The sequence below is a fragment of the Cladophialophora bantiana genome (assembly GCF_000835475.1).
Source record: "Cladophialophora bantiana CBS 173.52 unplaced genomic scaffold supercont1.3, whole genome shotgun sequence".
NCBI classification, from domain to species: Eukaryota; Fungi; Ascomycota; class Eurotiomycetes; order Chaetothyriales; family Herpotrichiellaceae; genus Cladophialophora; species Cladophialophora bantiana.
The window spans coordinates 458992-477015 of NW_015971577.1; the positions used below are offsets into that span (position 1 = coordinate 458992).

Consider the following 18024-nt stretch of genomic DNA (forward strand, 5'->3'; position numbering starts at 1 on the left):
GTTGAATGTACATCATCGAAATGCAGCGGCAACTGCGTTTGCTCAATACAGGGTGCTCTCGCCTAATCTATTTTCAGTTGGTCTTCGACGCGACTGCGGCGTAGTCGGACATGATCTTGTTCAACCCCTCCCTTTGGACACAGTTCTCGAAGCTGAAGCTCCTCGCTAGCTCCTCCAGGGCACCTTCATCCTTGTCGCGAAACAGCTCGGCAAATTCCTGACAAAATGTCTCCGCAAGGAAGGTCTGCAGGACGGCGCGCTCGATGTGCCTTGCAGTGTTCCACGTGGATGGGTAGACATTCTTCGCCGTTGGCGAGACAGAGTCTATCCAGCTGATGAGGGGCAACATCACGTCGTCGACTTCCTTGGACGGATACTTCCCCCATGCGTCCAGCTGCAGCCGCTTCTTCTTTTCCAGTATAGGCTCTATCAGTTTATTCCAGGGCGAGTCGGGAGACGTGTAGACCATGCCTTGCAGGCCGACGTCCTTGAAGAGCCAGATAGACCACGGAATTTGGAATTTGTCATAGATCCGCAGCTGCTCGCCTAGCATATTGTATCGCTTTTGGTTGACCTCTTCGGCATTCTCATCCCATTTAGGGTTTGCGTACACGGGCCCGAATTCGCCATTCCAGATTGCGGTTTTATGACTCCTCTGGAACTCGGACTTGCGCAGGAACTGCGCCTCCAGTCTCTCCTTTTGCTCAGAAGTCCCCTCGTACGGGCGTCCAGTCGGAAAGCCCATCATACTGTAATCATGCAGGGCATAGACACAATTTGGGAGGACTGTGTTGAAGCCCTTCCATTCAGCTGCGAATGTATTCCCGTCGAGCCAGAGAATGTGATCTGGATCAATGGCTCTTATTGCTTTCTCCAGTCGAGCATAAAAAGCGGGCAAGCGGACATGTTTTGGATCACAGGGTTCATTAATAGGGTTGTATCCCGCTATCCAGGGGTTGCCTTTGTAGCGGCGTGCAAACTGCTCCCAAAGCCAAACCGTTCGGTCTTGATGGTCCTTATAATCCCAGAATGCGGCATAGCTCGTGGTGTTATCGGCATGCCAGCCAGGGCTTTGGCCACCGGGAACAGTATGCATGTCCAGGATGGTATAAATACCCTCCTTCGCACAGAGGTCAATTACCCGATCCAGGTGCTTGAAGCCGCTCTCTTTGAGCACACGGGGATTCATGTCGTCTTCGAAGTGTCGATAGTTGAAAGGAATGCGGATGCAATTCAGGCCTAATGACTTGAAGAACTTTGCATCGGCTTCTGTGAAAAAGTAGTACAGCCATCGGTCAAAGAAGAAGTCGTACTTCTTCTGACCCATGACCTCCAACAATGCAGTGCGAATGCTGGATTCGTGACCGGGGTAGCCCACGATGAAGTTTTCCATACTACTCCATTCTTAGATGATACAAGACAAAATCTGATGGAGCTTACTTGAGCCATCCTCCGATAGCACAGCCTCGCAAAATGACTGCATTTCCATCATTGTCGACTACTTGGGTGTCTTTTACCTTGAGTATTCCAGTCGCCATCGCGGCCGTTGGCTTGAGTGAAGCAAGTCAATCAATTGCTCCTGATACAATGTGAACGGTGCGCTCGATAGAGAAACTCTGTTCGCTCATTGCTAATGCTATTATGGAGGGTTTGTATTTCTCCGATTCATGCAAGGCTTGGAGGCTGGCCAATTTAGGCTGAAATTGAATGCAGTGGCCCCGAACAGGAGGGAACGATAGATGGCCGTCCATCGGCGTCCATCTCCGATTCAGCCGGCATTCATCATGCTCAGAGACAAAGACCCACCTTTGACTTTGCTTACTTGACGGATCTTGCGACTTTCTTTGAGAAACGATTGAAGATAAGGAGCTGGAGGCAAGAGAGCAAAAGAAGAGCGAGATCTGGTGAATTGCCCGTCGAAGCAAATGGCCCGCAGTAGCCAGAACTAGGGTGGACCAAAATGCACTTTCGCGTCTCAAATTGCGTGCAGGCAATTGCAGGGAAAATAACTAATGGCATCATGCCAAGCACACGGAGCACACGGAGCACAGTACCTCGGCTATCACAGCTCCGAAAATCCGTCGTCTTGACTGGTGCAACTGTTAACTCCATATTGCCATACGAGCTCGCTGGTTCACTCCGCCCGACTACCTAGATTGGTTGGTAGGTAGGTAGGGTAGGTCGGTAGACTCGTGATGACGCCCTGCCTGCCGAGTCGCCCGTTCTGCCAATTTCCTTCAACATTTACTGTGAATCCTGAGCGAAGGTGTTGAACGAAGGTTGAGTTGTGGATCTGTCTGGTTGATTGTGTTCGGTCCTCATGGCTATTCAGAGAGACTCTGCCTGTTTATATATACATTGGCCTGTGACCATAAGAGCATTCCTGAAACCTCCTATTCCGTCGCCATCCTATCGCAGGTCTGCAAGAACAACGAGGTTGAGGCAGTTTGCGCAGTTGGTGAAGCGCCCAGGGTCTCAGGTGGTTTGCCCCAGTGGCGCTCTCGCGACCCTGTCAACAGAAGGCTCCTAGAGTTCTGACCGTCTTGTTACTCTCAGAACAACGACCGGTTAAACGCACTTGCCCTACAGTCGGATCGGAAAAGTAACGAAGAGATGCAGTGCATCTTGGGAGAGCTTAAAGGATGAATTCAGCTTTGCACCAGCAATTCCTTCGAGGTCGTGGTTGATCTGATGACCCCAAGGACATTCTGGGCTTCTAATCCTTATTTTTCTTCCCTCAGCCCACAGGAACTGTCGTGATTATCGAGCTCCTGTATTTGGGACAATGTCCCAGTCCCTGATGTCCAGCACAATCATGTGTCCCGGAGCATGGCCTATGACAGGCCCATCCAGGGCAGCTTGCCGTACTGCTTCTTGTGGCGTCACGCCACAACCCCAGAAGACAGGGACAAATTCCTCGGATTCGGCTCCAACGCCTCGAACGAGGGGTGAGCCATCAGGCAAGACTGGGCTATCTCCAAAGTCTGGCTTACTGATGTCCCTGATCCCGAGGCGAGTCGCGGCGTCCCATCCCCAGTCAATTGGTTCACCATGAGTCGCGACATATGAGCGTGTGATATCCCTCACCTTCTGGAGGTCTTTTCTTTTGTACGGTCTCATTGACACCACATATGTGGATTGACTGAACACACCGGCGGGGCACAGAGGAAGGGTCGTTCGGTACATTGGGACGTTCCTACCATGTGCCATATGTGGAGCCACCAGCCCTTCGGTGGCAAGTGCGGCTTCAAAACTGAAAGAACAGCCGATCAGAAAGCCAACGTGGTCTTCGGTCCACACCGCGCCAACGTCGCCGCAATGAGACTTGACCAGCTTCCCGTCTTGATACACCATGTACTTTGGAAAGTCATAGCGAAGATCGAGATCTTCTGCGATGTGATTTCCGTTCAAGCCGGGTACCCAGGATTTGAGCTCATCCCAAATCCCCGCCCTCAGCGATTCGGCCAGCAGGGGACATGGAACCGGGTTCCGTTGACATAACAGCCTAAAATCGGCCGCAAACCTTGATGGCAAGGCTATCAGATTTGCCTGAACATAGGTGGGCGCTGCGCCAGAAGTCTGCTTGTCGTAAGCGCCGGACCTCGCAGCGAGACGAATGCTTTTGCCCGTTTCTTGGGTACTTGACTCTGCTTTGGCAGCTCTGTGCAGGTTCAGCGGGTCGACGGTGTGATCGAGTGCAATCGGAGCCATTACAAACGATGCTGGCTGGCGATATTCGAGATCGAGATAAATGGGTGCCGACGATGCTCTGAAACCAACGATCAACCACTCCGCGCAGCGTCTTCGAGAAGGAGAGACGAATTTGGCACTCTTAAGACGAAAGAAATGCTGTCTCGTTCACCTTTGACTTGTCCAACGAGGTCGCTCTTCTCCGGTCAAAGGCAACGTGGCATACGTCAATGGGACAGCGATCGGCAATCACGGTAGGAAGGAAATGACAATTTGATGAAGCGTTGTCCTTCTCCCGAACACTCGTGTGTTCCTCTACTTAGGGATTGCATTTCGGTGCTACTTTACCACTTGTTTTTCAGCATCACCTCGGTAAAGTGTGCCCAACCGGCCTGCGATTCGAGGGGACTTGGCCTCTCTCCTGGCCTTGTCGAGGCTGCTCGTGCATCTTGACTAAAGATCATTCTATGTCGTGGTGATAGGACCCTTCAAGTGTCACACCCTTCGGCTGGTCAGGTTAAAGGGCATACCAAATAAGAGAGTCTTGAGGTACGGGACGTCATCACCGATTTCTCCGTCGTCGCTCGCTCGCTGTCGAATTGTGCTGTGAGCGATGAGATAAAAGGGTTCCAACCCGTACTCTACTCCGAAAAGAATATATCTAAGCAAGGCCGGGCGCAATTAATAGGCGTTGTAGGCGAGGAAAAGCTGAGTCGACGTATATCACGGCCTTCCGCAACGGAAAAAGGAGAAACGGAAGGAACCTTCACTGTCTACTTGAGATGATTGTTTAAGACGTCACTGGTCGTTCCTGCTGCTTAATGACTCGCTCTAGAATCGCGGATATAAGTAGGTCTCTCCCTTAAGGGCTAAGAAATATTGTCTTGTATTGATATTCCTCTCCGTGATCGCCTAGCGCCTCTTTAAGAAGTTCCCACCAGCTCTCCTCCAAGGAAGACGGGCTGTTTGTTGCAGAAGTTTACGATGTCTCCAAAGACGGGTTTTGCGTCCTCCGAAGACAATGCCGCACCCAGTTGCTCAGGCGTATCGAAGATTAATGTCGCTCCCACACCGAACTTTGGCTGCGCGCCATCCGCACCCGGCTTGTATTCTAGCACTTCCCATCTCTTGAGACCATGCTTCCCGAAGCTTTCCATCACCAGAGGCATATGGGTTTTGAGGTAGTACGACATGTCGAACTTGGTGTCGGGTTCGTTCGGGTAGAGGACCGTTGCGTGGAAAGGCATTTCGAGAGCTGGTGGAGTGAAATCTGGGAGAATAGGTCGGTCGTTGAGGGTATTCTTGTCGGGGAGAAATGAATTAAGCCTGATGTCTTATTTTTCCGCCGGTATCGCACTCGAGAAGTCCTGGCTCCCCGTCGAGAACGAGCACCCAGCTGATGTTTATATCAATGCATCAGGATGTGCGGGGAACGGGAGGCATGAACGAGGGGCTGGCTGACGCACGGCATGGACTGTCGACTCGTTCGTCCGGACAATCCAATCGTCCGGCACCGAGGCAAAGTGTGTTCCCTGACGCTCCCTTGCTGAATCGTTGACTTCCAAGATTTCCAAAGAACTGCCCGTTTCGGTAGCGTATCAGAGCTGCTTCCCAATCGTAAACCGGGGAACGGATTCTTTCTGTGCTAGCTAGCAGCGAATAACACTTGTCGAAGAACTGATGCCGAATGTCGTGGCGTTTCCTCGTGTCAGCTGGAATTGAGGAGGAATTTCGTACCCTGGTACCTCTGTGCTTCATCAGGCCGAACATCTTCGGTGTTGGGCGTCTTTCTGCTTAGTTTGGCAAGTGTTTCTGCCGGGGCGGTGCCCTTCCGCCGCTGACGAGGATGGATGCATATCACACCTACCTATCGGAACTCGTCTGATGGACTGATGTCTATTCCTCTCCTTCGAGCTCGATGAGAGAAGAGAAGAGCAGGAGATGGTACAAAGCGAGAAGAGGGAGGAGGTGATGAAGCTCGGATTATGAAGCCGTGAGTGCAGCTTCTGACCGCAGTTGGTGCAGGTGGTGCAGGTTGTGGGCCTAATAGCTACATAGTAGCCTAACGACATGCTGGGCCTGTGCCTGCCCTTATCGATAAGCGAGTTTCCACTCATTTTTTCCCACTTCTCTTAGACGGTCCAGTCGTCCTCCAACATGTTGTTTGTAACGGGGTATCAGATCAAGACACCAACTGTCTTTCATATATGATGGTAGGCCGATTATAGGCCATTGAGATGTCGAACTGACCAGGATACCCCCAGGCTCCTGTTCGCGAACCTCCGGCGCGGGACGTGCGACCTTCGAAATCTATCCTGAAAAAGACCCCCAAGGCGGGTGTATCAAATGCCGCACCCAAGGCCGAATCGCTCTTCGCCTCTTCGAAGAAGGACAAACGCCGAATCAAACACGCTGAGCTTATGAACAAAATCACGAAATCCGCCGCCAAAAAACCTAGACGAAGGCGGCCGAATAAGAAACTTGCTACAGCCCTTGATACCCTGGCAGCCGCACTTCCGGATGACAACGAGCTAGAGAACAATGGCGCACGGGTGACGGGCAACCAGCCTCAAGACCAAATTAATATCATCAAGCGAAAGAGTATGAAGTCCCGGCCGGGCGCAATGAAGAGGAGGGAGAAACTCGATAATGGCGAACGAAATCGATTTGCGAAGAATATGGCGCAACTTGTAACACCTAGGTCTCTTAATGAAGCTGTGCTGCAGACTCCTAAGGATACTGCAAATGGGCCAGGCAAGACGGTCTCCATACCGTCGACAAGTGAGAGGTGGGCTGCTCTGAGGGGTTTCATCTTTCAGACATTAGAGACAAAGCCAGGGTTGAAGAAAGTCACGTCTTGAGAGGGCGCAAGGATGTTTGCAACAGCTTCTTGAGGCTCAAGGTGAAGCTTAGCACGTCAACATTTCTGAGTCTATCGTTGAATAGCTCAGTAGCCTTGCGGCCACAAACATGTGTTGGCGATGGCGAGGAACATTAATCTTAGGACAGGCAAGAGGAAATGCCATGCCGTCCTTACTTTTGTTGTGCCATGTGCCGAGACATGCACAATGCAGAGCAAGCTGGTCCTCATCAAGGGGACGTGAGCGAAGACATTAGTCGGACTCCATTCTCCCGGAAAGTGCATTGGAACATGAATGGCGGCCAGACGTTCCTTGCGTTTCGAGCACTAACACAGTGGACGTGATCGCTGTCTTTTTTTTTCAGCCCAACTTGCTGGGGTCGTTGAGGAGCATCATTACCCGCTTGAAACACGTTGGCAAAGGCAAAATCCTGGCCCCGACATCTTCAGCAGTCAACAATAGTTACAGGCTCCACACGGGAAAAGCAAACCTGCCATGATTATATGCGCTCACTTGAAATGGTCGAGTGGAATTCACATCAAGTCACACCAGGATTTTTGCACACTACGACAGCAGCGAAGAGCCACGACTCGGACTTAACCATTTCGGAGATAAGAATCTCACCTTGGATATCATGACGAATTTCACGGAGACGCGAGATGGCTTCTGCTTTCGTTCTTGTAACAGTTAAAGGTCCAGTCCGAACTACGAAGCCCGCATCAAGATTCTAGCCCAACATGGCGCCAACAGGCTGGCTCGATGTCCATACCCATTTCTTCCCTCCCCTGACAGACGCACAAGCGGAGGGGATGGCTCAAGCACTTCGCAACGGGAACTTCATGGTATCTGCGTCGTCGCTGCATTGGAACGTCGAGAACATCATTCAATACAATGACAGTGCTAGTGTACAAATGTCCCTACTTAGCTACTTACCCTATCCGCACGAGAAGTTGAGAGCGGCCAATGACCTCGGACACAACATAGTGAAGAAATATCCTCAGCGATTCGGGCAACTGGTTGGTCTTCCTACCGATGACACCGAAGCCTGCCTTTCAGAGATCAGAAGAGTGGAGCAATGGGACCTTCGGCCCGATGGCTTTGCAACAACCACGTTGTACAACCAAGTTCCTCTGAGTGATCCAAGACTCGAACGGGTTTGGGAAGTGCTGAACCGTCAACATGCGGTTGTCCACATACATCCAAACGCATATGTTGCAGGCACTTATGGAAAGCCTAGTCCACTGATCGATGTTGCATTTGATACGGCGAGAGTCGCCACTGATATGCTATATAAGGGGGTGTTCCGGCGATTTCCAAACATCAAGTTCATCTTTGCCCACTGCGGAGGAGCACTTCCAGCTCTCTCCGGACGGATCAGCCTCCTAGGAACAGAGTCCTGGGTTCCAAATCCAGAAAACTTGACACGAGAGGAGATCGAGGAGCAGCTATCAAGTCTCTATATCGACACAGCCGCAACAGCTAAAACTGGGCTAGCTCCTGCTGCAAACATGGTCGGCATTGGTCATTGCCTTTATGGATCAGACTGTGGAGTCCCTTGCTCAACCCCACGCACCATGAATGAGAATAAGAAAGACGTTGAAGCTTTTGAGAGACGGCAAGGACTACTGGCCGGCACTATCGCGAAGAACACATGGGAGCTCTTTCCCGCCGCAGCAAAAAGAGCTGAGCAAGGCGGTCCGTTAATCACGGATGAACAATGTTTATTGTTCTCGACAACCACTCAATCAACTTGGGCATCTTAAAGCTCCGATTCATAACCGGGGTAGCCAGGTTGGAGGTTCAATCCTTGTACTTTTTAGCTTCTATCGTCTGGAGCAAATTTATCTTTCCAACGACCCCTGAAATGTTTCTCTGCACCAACTCTACTGATCAATGCTACTTCTTCCTCTGGTAATGACACATCCAGAGCGAGTAGATGATCTTTCATACGAGCCTTGTCAGTTGAAGTTGTCACCACCGCAATCCCTTGCTGTAACGCCCATCGTATCAGAGCAACAGCCGTGCTTATTCCATGTTTCTTTGTAATGGACTCCAAGTCATCATCAAGTGGACCTGGACTCGCTCTAACAATTGGAGATAAGGGTGAGAAGGCAAACGTTTGTATCCCTTGTTTCTTGTGGTATTGCTGCAGTTGGGTTCGTTGCAGATATGGATTCAATTCGATCTGATTGCACGCTGGCCTTATTCGTGCAGTTTCCAATATTGCCTTGATGTGGTCTTCAGTGAAGTTCGAGACGCCAATGGCGCCGACTTTGCCGGAATCATAGATGGTCTCGAGCTCGGCCCACGCTCTCTGAAGATCCGCATGGGATTTGGCAAAGTAAGGGTAATGAAGGAGGTACAGGTCGACATAATCAACGCCCAATCGTTGCAAAGTGCGATCAAATGCCCCTTGGACGTCCGACATCGTGAAAACTGGGGGCCCCCTGTCAGATTTGCAGACTACATCAAGTGGCTAAGAGGCACACACCTTTCCCGGTGATGTAGATCTCTGAGACCTGGACGCCCGATTGCTTTATCGCCTCTCCAACTTCCCTCTCCGTGTTATAAACTGGATGCAGGTAAACAACTGAGAATGAACGGGGCAGTTGTTGTGGTCCTTACGCTCGGCCGTGTCAAGGTGACGATACCCCAACTGAAGAGCCCCTTTTACAATCTCGATAAGTCCAGTGTTGAGAGCCTCGGGATCCTCCTTTCGCCATGTTGAGCCAGTTCCAAATGCCAGCTGAAAAATTGTCAGGCTGAGATCAAGGCATTGCAGGGCATCTTTCTCTGGGTTACCATGAAAGAGCCGTCCAAAGCCTTGGGCTTGTGAGCAGACATCTTGTATACTGAATCGTTCAAGAATGTTTCCTCCGCACTTCACTCTTTAGTAGTGATTGATCGGTACCGCTGTGTATGATGGAAGTCGACACGAAATGGCCTACATCTACAGCTCCGACCTCGGTTGTCCTTATGACAGGCAGATTGGTGATCTTCCGTCGGCTCATAAGCCGTGATGGCATATCAATTCCTGATTACTCTTCACGATTCTGTTTGCCCTTGAACAGCCTGCACCCCTGATTGGGTTTTGGACTGCATGCTAATGTTCGCCATTGCAACCGCTTAACAATTAACGAAACTCAAACTGTAGATGCGGGACATTCGGAGTTACAGGGGAGAAGTTCTTCCATTTTCACAAGGGACACTAGTGAGGTCGATTCAATGGTCGAGATCGAATATGCGAGTTCATCGGACGAAATTCGGGCATATCTTCGCATCTTCTCTTCAGCATATATTACTATTCACCTCCAGAATCCTTGGTCATCTCCAGTGCGTTCCCGGCTAGGCTTTCGGCTGGCACCTTATTCTTACAGGAGGATTCCAATGTTCGGCAAGTCGTTCTCTATTCACATAACATTTTTCGGACCATTTGCCAAATCACTACCATATCAGGTACAACGGTGCCAGGATACAAACTTGCGAGGCTTGCTCTAATCCAATGCTTTGTCATCTGGGCCATCCGGACCGCATCATTACGAATCGAGAGCATTTTGTGCTTGGGTCATTGCGTGCCCCCTCTTAGGCCAGCTGTGGACTCTTTGTTGACGTCTCTACCTGGTAGGGAGGATCCGTACGCGACGAAACACCGAGCCCTAAACGGGAGTCCCTGCTTGGTCATTGTAGGAATATCCCCTAGCGTTGTTGAGGTCTCAGATATGTGACTTGTCCTTTCTGTTTGCAATGGGCCAAGCCTCTCTTACGTTGCTTGGTCATCCTTGCTGGCTGCCGCACACTCCCTTAGTCTAACTACAATGAAGGAGGTCGGAGTTTCTCACATTTATTTTGTATAAATCACAAGACGAGTCCTCCACCGAATCTCTTCCAACTCCACAACAGACTCTTCCTCAGTTGAAAGGTTTGGGTATACTGAATATACTTCAGAGACACCATAACCATGTTCAAATCAATCCTCCTAATCGGCGCTACAAGTGTGGGTAGTTTTGGTGACTATGTTGCTCATGAGCTCATCAAGAACCCAACACAATTCAGTCGCATTGCCTTCTTCAACAACACTTCAAGGCCCGCCGACGAAGCCAAAAAGGCCCGAATTCAAGAACTGAAAGCACAGGGATTTGAAATCATTGAGGCAGCCGACTATGCTTCCCCCAAAACATACGAAGGCTTCGACTGTGTGCTCAGCTTTCTCGGAAATCATGGTCTATATCTGCAGCCGACCATCATCGACGCGGCCATCGAGGCCGGAGTCCGCCACTTCTATCCCAGTGAGTACGGCGCAGATGTCACTGAAGGCCAGAATTGGACGCAGCGCTACTACAAGTATAAAGTCCAGACCAGAGAGCATCTTGAGGCAAGAGCTCGAGATGTCCCTGACTTGGGATGGACCTACTATCTCCTTGGACGGTTGACGGAGTGGGCCGTGATCTCACACTTTGGTTTTGACAATAAAAACGCCAAAGCAAAGATCTACGGCACAGCAGCAGGGAGACAAAGCTTGATCAGCGCTGGAGATAGCGCGAGATACCTCGTCGAGACATTGAAAGAACCACTTTCTCCCGAGGCGAAAGGGAATCGAAGAACCTATCGCATCTCGGGCAGCAACCCTACGTACGCCGAGATATTTGAGGTCCTCGAACGAGTGACGGGCAGAAAGTACGACGTCGCCTATTTGGACGTTGAGAAAGCAAAGCAAGAGGAGGCACAAGCAAAGGCCGCAGGCGATGTAGATGCAGAACTGGCGGCGAGCCACAAATTGATTCAAGGAAGGGAGGGGACACTCCTACCACAGCCGTGGGACAATGACCGCTTCCCACAGATCCATCCCAAGGGTGTTGAGGAGACACTCCGCGCGGCCTTTGCGTCTGAGCACGCGAAGAGGGTGTATGGGCTGGAGTGATACTTTGATGACAGTTTCACGCTTGAACGCCAGAATGCGGATGGCCAACTGTGTGCTTTACACTTTCATAGTGGATGTCAGGTACCTCTCTACCGAGATAGCTATTACTGGTCGAACTCTTTCAGACCTGCAGTTTCAGCTTCAGCAGATCCTTCTGGACTATCTCGTCCCTCTTTCCCCAAAGCTGTTCCATATCCCATGGTGCGTTGACGTATCTCCCGGCGAGCCTGAAGTTCGAAGTTCGAAGTTCGAAGTCAGTTCTTTGTGTCTACGTTCTCGTTGATCTGGGATGCTCAAAGAAATGAAACACTCACCAATCTCTCCGTTCCCGCGTCAACCAAACTAGGGTGTCTGCAGGTAATTCCGGCTCCGCCACCAGAAGGTGATGCATGTGCTCCGGCATTGTTGTTCCAACCTCTGTCTTCACGCCGCCGGGGTGGACCGCGTATGCCAGTAAACCCTAGGGAAGTGGTCTTCGTGTCAGTGCGGTCCGATTTGAGAAGGCAAAAGCCAGCACCAAACAGAGGGACGCATACCTGATCGCCATATTCTTTCATCAGGAAATCGTTGAATCGTATCTGTGCCGTCTTGGTGCCCTGGTATGCACTGCCCCCGGCCCTGCGGTTTTCTGTCAGTCCTGGTCTCCGCTCGACGAACTTCAGGCATTTAGAAAGGGACGCACGAGGTGGTCAGCCCTCCAGCGCTGGAAATCACAATCATTGTCTTCTCCTTCCCCTTCAACAGGAGCGGCAGCGCCGCGCGGCTGACAAGAAACGTGCCCTTGACATTCACCTCCCAGGTTGACCACCAGTCTTGCACATCCGTCTCGTGAATGGGCTTCCACACCTCCATCCTCGAAGCGTTGTTGATAACCACATCCAGCGTGCCGAAGTCCTGTTCCACGGTCTTCATCGCTCTGTCCACGGCAGCGACATCCGTCGTGTCGACTCGCAATTTGAGCACCTTGGGCGTCTCTTTGCGGCCTGCTTGTTTCGCTGCTTCAATAACCTCTTGGGCGACGCTGTCGAGGTCTGAACGCGCCAGTAATGCAATTGCCGAAGCGCCGGACTTTGCAAATGAGATGACTGTTGCGCGCCCAATGCCTTTACTAGCCCCTGTGACCAAGATCTTCAAATTGGTTGCCTCTCCCTTGAGCGGATTGATGAATTCGTACGTGTCATCGTGCCGCGTGGGCACGAAGTCGAAGCCCGCTGGGACATTTGTAATTTTGGACATGTTTTGCGCGAGTGATGTTGTCACGGAGAGAGGTAGCGGAGGACAACACAGAGGAGCAATGTTACGTCTCCAGGGTGACCTCCTACCACTTTTTATATCCTCTCAATCAATATCAGTCACTCCCCATCACGACACCCTGTCGGAACCCGGTTTGTTCCCTCACCGGCCATCCAGCCTTACACTTTGCTGGATGCGGAGATAACAGCTTGGCATCTCCGCGTATCGCCCGAAGCGAGATAAATTCCCGAGATTGGCGCTGCTGTCCTCAGAGATCTGCTCCACGAAGGCGGTGGCGCCCTTAGAATTAGTGCCTGGAGCCTTTGCGGTACGAGATCTTGCCATATTCGGCGTAGTTGACCTGAGCTGCCGTAGGACTAATTCAGTAGGGGAGTTAAGGAAAAGTCCAGCTTGGATGATACCATGACGCGGCGATGGCGGCGAGCTCTAAACCCCTTTGTGAGCTTTTGGGGATGATGAGAATCCATAGTTGAATTGTGCAGAAGTTCAACCAATGGGACATACTAGGACATATTACGCCTATTGTACTTGGTATTGCGGGGTGCCTTAAATCGACGCTGGCCTGGCACCGGGCCTCACCAGCCTGATCGCCCCTTTATAGTTCTGCCGAGTAGCCGTTGAATCGGCCATGCTCCGTACTGGGTACCACACGAGGTACATCAGCTGCCATCGTCGTACACTGGTTTGCTACCTAACTCGTATTGTAACGGAGCACTTCTGGGTTTGATATTGTAACAAGGCAAAGTGGCTGTGCTGTGCCGTGCAGGGCTGGTAGAGTGGTAGCAGGGGGGAGAGAAGTTTGTCTAGTCACATGTCAAACCAAAATGGCTGGCAAGGGGAGTGTGGAACAGTTTACAGTGCTGGCAGAGTGCCATTCATTACAACAATTAGAGAGAGTATCAGTATTCCATGTTTTTGATGCCGTCTACCTATTCCTGAGTGTTTCGTCGGCCCGTTCCTACTTCTCAATGTCGTCGCCGTGCTAGGCGCTCGCTGCCCTAGCTGCTGCCTCTCTGGGGGTGGTGTTGGTGATGCTGTTGCCCTGTCAGTGTCAACCAGAAACGCGTCCTCGATTCCCGATCTGCTGGACAGGCATCTGCGCGTTGTTGCACATGCACGCCGAACCCTGAAGTGCTCCGTTACAATATGTACGTGCAACATCGCACAGGGCCTGTCAGGCAGCTTGGAAATCCTGAATGCCTTTCTGGTCGGTGCTGGCAAGACAACACCATCACCAACACCCACGGAGAGGCAACGGCTACTGTCAAGCACACCGACAGCACTGTAAACCGTTAAGCACACAGACAGCGATGGCATGCTAGCACAGCCATTCTGTGACTGCTGTAACTGTTGTTATGTCCCCTTGGTATAACACAGCCACTCTGCCTTGTTACAGTATGTACATTGCAGTTCAGAGTGCCTCATCCCTTCTGTCCCCAGATCCTTTTTTCTTGGCATTGATTAAGCATACCTAACTTAACTAGAGTCTAGTTAAACTTGGCTGACTTGTTAAAAGGTCGCCGATGCTTGCGGGCACCAGAGGCCTCTGCTAGTTAGTCAGCATGCTTAGTAAATGCCAAGACAAAAAGCGGCCCTTGCCAGAGCGGAGATGGGGGCCAAGGATGCCTGTCAATTCAGCCGTTCAGGAGGACATCTGCTAACTACCTCGTAACTAATTAGTGCTTAACTCCTCCCTCTAAACCCGGCAAGGCTCCTAGGTAGGGAGTACTCAACTACTGCACAACAGCTGACACGGTTCTTGCATTCTATCTTCCAACTCGGATGAAACTTCTCAGGCAATGACCTTCTTTAGGCTTTGGCCTATTGGGAGCCTCGATATCACTCCTGTCCCCTGTTGCTTACATGGATGGTCAGCATCAACTCAGGGAGCACTCTCAGGGCACCCGCACCGCGATTGGATGACCTCTCGTGTCGTTTTATGCAAATCGGGTATTGGGGACCTCGACTGTTGCGTAAGACTGCGGAACGAGCAACCCACATATATTGCTTACACTTCCAGCACCTCTTTCAGGAAGTTCGAGAATGGCCTAAGCTTGATATCAGGCGCCACGGCATCCCGCCGTTCAAGACCCCAAGATGCGGTAGCTCATGTTCAAATCAGGTTAATATTCATCGGCAACTCGCGAATACTCTTGCTCAGATAGACTCCTTTTTGTGCGGCTGAGACTGCAGTATGCGGCAAAATAAAAAAGCCTTAAGGCCGGCCGCTAGGCTACGGATTCAAATGCGATGACAGCCCCTCACGGTTATCACGGTCAATGCTTCGATGCGCCGGTTAGTTATATAAGATAGCAAGACTGCTACGCACGATCACCTCTGATCCTGCAGCACCACAATCCTCAAGGCCATAACTGTGGAGTCTGAACTCTTCGAGAAACCCTCAACATGCTCTGGTATCTTACTTTTGCTGTACTTGCAGTGGTTCTCTATCTCGCGCTTGGATTAAAGGGCCAATGGCCAGATGGACCTCGAGGCGTACCCTTCATTGGAGTCTTGCCAGCCAAGAAGCAGACACTCTACCAACAACTTACTAACCTGGTTCCGGGATATGGAGATTTCTTCTCGTTCAACATGGGCGGGTCCAAAGTGGTTGTCCTCAGCAGCCCAACAGCTGTAAATGATCTGATCATCAGGAAAGGCCAGAAGTATTCCTCTCGCCCTACTTCTTCGGCTCAGACAAAGATCATCGGTGAGGGAAGGTTGGTCCAGATGGAATATGGTGATGAGTTCAAGGTATGTTTAGTCCTGCATCATCCATGACGATGTCCGTCCTGCTGATACAACTGTCCTCTGCCTCTAGAAACATCGAAAAGTTATCCATGGCCTCCTAGGCATGCAGAACTCGAGGATCTTTCTGCCTTACCAAGAATACGAAAGCCGGCAGACTCTGAAAAATCTGTTGGAAAACCCCAACGCTTTCTACACAGAGGTAGCACGCTACTCGACTAGCGTCACTTTCAGCCTATTGTAAGTTGCTTCTCAGCCACTTGGGCCCGTACAGAGCAACTTATCAAGAGATAGATTGGGAGCTCGTTTCGCACGCAGTGACACTCAGATTCCGGAAGCGATGCGAAACACCGCGCTTGACATGTTCGAGAGTGAGTTGATCCAACTACAAGATCATTGATTTCCCTAGTAACTTGATCCAAGAAATGCGCCCGGGCTACTGGCTGGTCGATTGGATCCCAGTGCTGAATTATCTTCCAGACGGCCTTGCGCCATGGAGAGCGAAGGCGCACAAGATTTTAGACAATGTCCTTGGATTCTGGGGAGTTTTCTATGACTCAATCGTGGATCGAATGAAGAAGGGCGACGCGCCCGACTGTTTCCTGAAACGGTTCTTGGAAAGCCCCGAGATCAGCAATTTCTCAGAGGTCGACAGACGCGTTATTCTCGCCGAACTCCTGGCAGCGGGCTCCGAGACCACGGCAACCACCCTCCAATGGTTCTTCAAGGCTGCACTCGTCTGTCCGGACTTCATCAAATCTGCGCAGGAAGAGCTGGATCAAGTGGTCGGGCCTGACCGTCTGCCGCAGTTCGAGGATCGAGGCAAACTACGATATATTGCAGCTATTGTTGAAGAAGTCCACCGGTGGGCCTCTGTAGCGCCTCTTGCGTTCTACCACGCCACCAGCGAGTCCGACAGCTACAGGGGCAAGACAATACCCGCAAAGACAACGGTGATCTACAATTCGTACGCCATCCATCACGACAGCCAGTTCTATCGAGACCACGAAAAGTTTATCCCTGAGCGATTCTTGCCGGAGAAAGATCCTCGATACCTCCCTCAGTTCGCACACGCCCCCATGCACTATGGGTTCGGCGTAGGAAGGAGAGAATGCCCTGGAAAGCATGTCGCTGATGCATCTCTCTTCATCGTCATCAGCCGGCTTTTGTGGGCGTTCAATATCGATCTGGGATCCAACCCTCCTCCAGGAGACGGTATCGGTAAGTCGCCGCTCTGTCAAGTTAAACCTAGTTGCTGTGTTCCAAGCAAAGGCACCGAAAACTGACGAGCAATGCTTTGTATAGTGGGAAGCATGCCGATCTGGAGGCCTGCCAAATTTACATGCAACATTACCCCAAGAAGCAAGAAAGTTGCGGACAAGATCCTCGCTGAGGCCGCAGTCCAGGATCTCGCGTTGCAAGTCGAAGATGCTGCGCAGTACGAAGATGCAATTAAGAGGGTTGTGGCGAAGCGCAGAGCTGGGGAATAATGCCCTAATTCATGAGGATGGCCCAGCACTAACGGATGCCGAGGTTGAGCGGGGTGGAATTATCAGGGAACAGAGACAGAGCCATGTTTGGTTTCGCTTGGAAGGGGATGGTTGTAAGGGACAGCCTGCCAGATTTGACGGGCCGCAAAGGGTAATCTTCAAGGTAACAAACCAGCTAACGCCTCACACAGAGCATAGTGTTATGTATTCCTCACTCCACTATTCAATCGCTTCAATGAATCTCTTGCGCAGGCGCCACCACTCTTGATAGTGTGGCCCGCATGACCCAAGCAGTCGATGACAAAAACTGTGGAATGCCACTTAACTAAGTCGGACTAACCAGGGCTCCCAGTCTTGCCAACTTTTGGGTGCTGAATCAAGAACAGGTCAAGTTCGCGCCTGAACCTGCTTCGGTGTGTCCTATTAGTAGCTGGACGAAGTAGGAAGACAAATGCCCTCAGGAAAGCAGCCATCAACACTAATTACTCTCATCTGCTGTCATCTCCGACCACATGTCGGCTTCCTGCTCGCGCTCTGAAGACCACTCATATCTGAACTCGACGTACACAGCCACCTTTACGATATATCGGTATTCCCCCTTGGAGAGTGCCACCCCAGCTCTGCTAACCATCTCACGTCTGGCATATTTCATCAAGCTTTGTCCAAGACGGCGACCAAGCCTCTCTTAAGCCTTGGCGGCGACGTGGCAACCAAGCCACACATCAGTGCTATGAGATTGCACACGGCCATTCAAGTCGCTCGCCAAGTTTTAGCCTGGGAACTTGGCGTCTCGTCCTGTACTATCAAAGCGTTATGGTCTATTTCTAGTCTTGCGAGCCTCGTCACAACCTTGTATCTACCTGCAACTGACGTACCGGAATGCGTCCTCGACATATTAGTCTTTGTTTTGACCCCCAATTGCAAGCGAACTGGTTTCTTGTAGCTGCTAGTTTAGGGCTAGACTTAATGCTACCCCGTACTCGTATGTTCTGCGTATTCTAACATGGCCCACTATGGACCCACTCTGTACTTCTAGCAGTAAATATACCGGAGCTCGCCCGGA

At 51.1% G+C, this 18024-nt stretch overlaps 9 protein-coding genes across 9 annotated transcripts; 4 read left to right on the forward strand and 5 right to left on the reverse strand.

Annotated features, from left to right (window-relative positions):
• Positions 1–73: 73 nt before the first annotated feature.
• Z519_02068 (uncharacterized protein) lies at positions 74–1538 on the reverse strand (the record flags this gene model as incomplete). Its single annotated transcript, XM_016759825.1, has 2 exons — positions 74–1394; positions 1441–1538. The coding sequence occupies 2 exons, from the start codon at positions 1536–1538 to the stop codon at positions 74–76; spliced, it is 1419 nt and encodes a 472-aa protein (XP_016623346.1).
• A 1222-nt stretch (positions 1539–2760) lies between these two features.
• On the reverse strand, positions 2761–3711 carry Z519_02069 (uncharacterized protein; the record flags this gene model as incomplete). Its single annotated transcript, XM_016759826.1, has 1 exon — positions 2761–3711. The coding sequence occupies one exon, from the start codon at positions 3709–3711 to the stop codon at positions 2761–2763; it is 951 nt and encodes a 316-aa protein (XP_016623347.1).
• Positions 3712–4613: 902 nt separating this feature from the next.
• Positions 4614–4937, reverse strand: Z519_02070 (uncharacterized protein; the record flags this gene model as incomplete). Its single annotated transcript, XM_016759827.1, has 1 exon — positions 4614–4937. The coding sequence occupies one exon, from the start codon at positions 4935–4937 to the stop codon at positions 4614–4616; it is 324 nt and encodes a 107-aa protein (XP_016623348.1).
• A 910-nt stretch (positions 4938–5847) lies between these two features.
• Z519_02071 (uncharacterized protein) lies at positions 5848–6551 on the forward strand (the record flags this gene model as incomplete). The annotated part of the gene is made up of 2 exons (XM_016759828.1): positions 5848–5886; positions 5955–6551. 2 exons carry the CDS (start codon positions 5848–5850, stop codon positions 6549–6551), a joined length of 636 nt encoding a protein of 211 aa, XP_016623349.1.
• Positions 6552–7288: 737 nt separating this feature from the next.
• Positions 7289–8314, forward strand: Z519_02072 (uncharacterized protein; the record flags this gene model as incomplete). Its single annotated transcript, XM_016759829.1, has 1 exon — positions 7289–8314. One exon carries the CDS (start codon positions 7289–7291, stop codon positions 8312–8314), a length of 1026 nt encoding a protein of 341 aa, XP_016623350.1.
• A 53-nt stretch (positions 8315–8367) lies between these two features.
• Z519_02073 (uncharacterized protein) lies at positions 8368–9395 on the reverse strand (the record flags this gene model as incomplete). The annotated part of the gene is made up of 4 exons (XM_016759830.1): positions 8368–8987; positions 9043–9123; positions 9177–9297; positions 9354–9395. The coding sequence occupies 4 exons, from the start codon at positions 9393–9395 to the stop codon at positions 8368–8370; spliced, it is 864 nt and encodes a 287-aa protein (XP_016623351.1).
• A 1114-nt stretch (positions 9396–10509) lies between these two features.
• Z519_02074 (uncharacterized protein) lies at positions 10510–11469 on the forward strand (the record flags this gene model as incomplete). Its single annotated transcript, XM_016759831.1, has 1 exon — positions 10510–11469. The coding sequence occupies one exon, from the start codon at positions 10510–10512 to the stop codon at positions 11467–11469; it is 960 nt and encodes a 319-aa protein (XP_016623352.1).
• Positions 11470–11590: 121 nt separating this feature from the next.
• On the reverse strand, positions 11591–12705 carry Z519_02075 (uncharacterized protein; the record flags this gene model as incomplete). The annotated part of the gene is made up of 4 exons (XM_016759832.1): positions 11591–11696; positions 11784–11929; positions 12006–12087; positions 12152–12705. The coding sequence occupies 4 exons, from the start codon at positions 12703–12705 to the stop codon at positions 11591–11593; spliced, it is 888 nt and encodes a 295-aa protein (XP_016623353.1).
• A 2424-nt stretch (positions 12706–15129) lies between these two features.
• On the forward strand, positions 15130–16961 carry Z519_02076 (uncharacterized protein; the record flags this gene model as incomplete). Its single annotated transcript, XM_016759833.1, has 5 exons — positions 15130–15477; positions 15545–15711; positions 15766–15834; positions 15881–16692; positions 16777–16961. The coding sequence occupies 5 exons, from the start codon at positions 15130–15132 to the stop codon at positions 16959–16961; spliced, it is 1581 nt and encodes a 526-aa protein (XP_016623354.1).
• Between the last annotated feature and the right edge of the window lie 1063 nt (positions 16962–18024).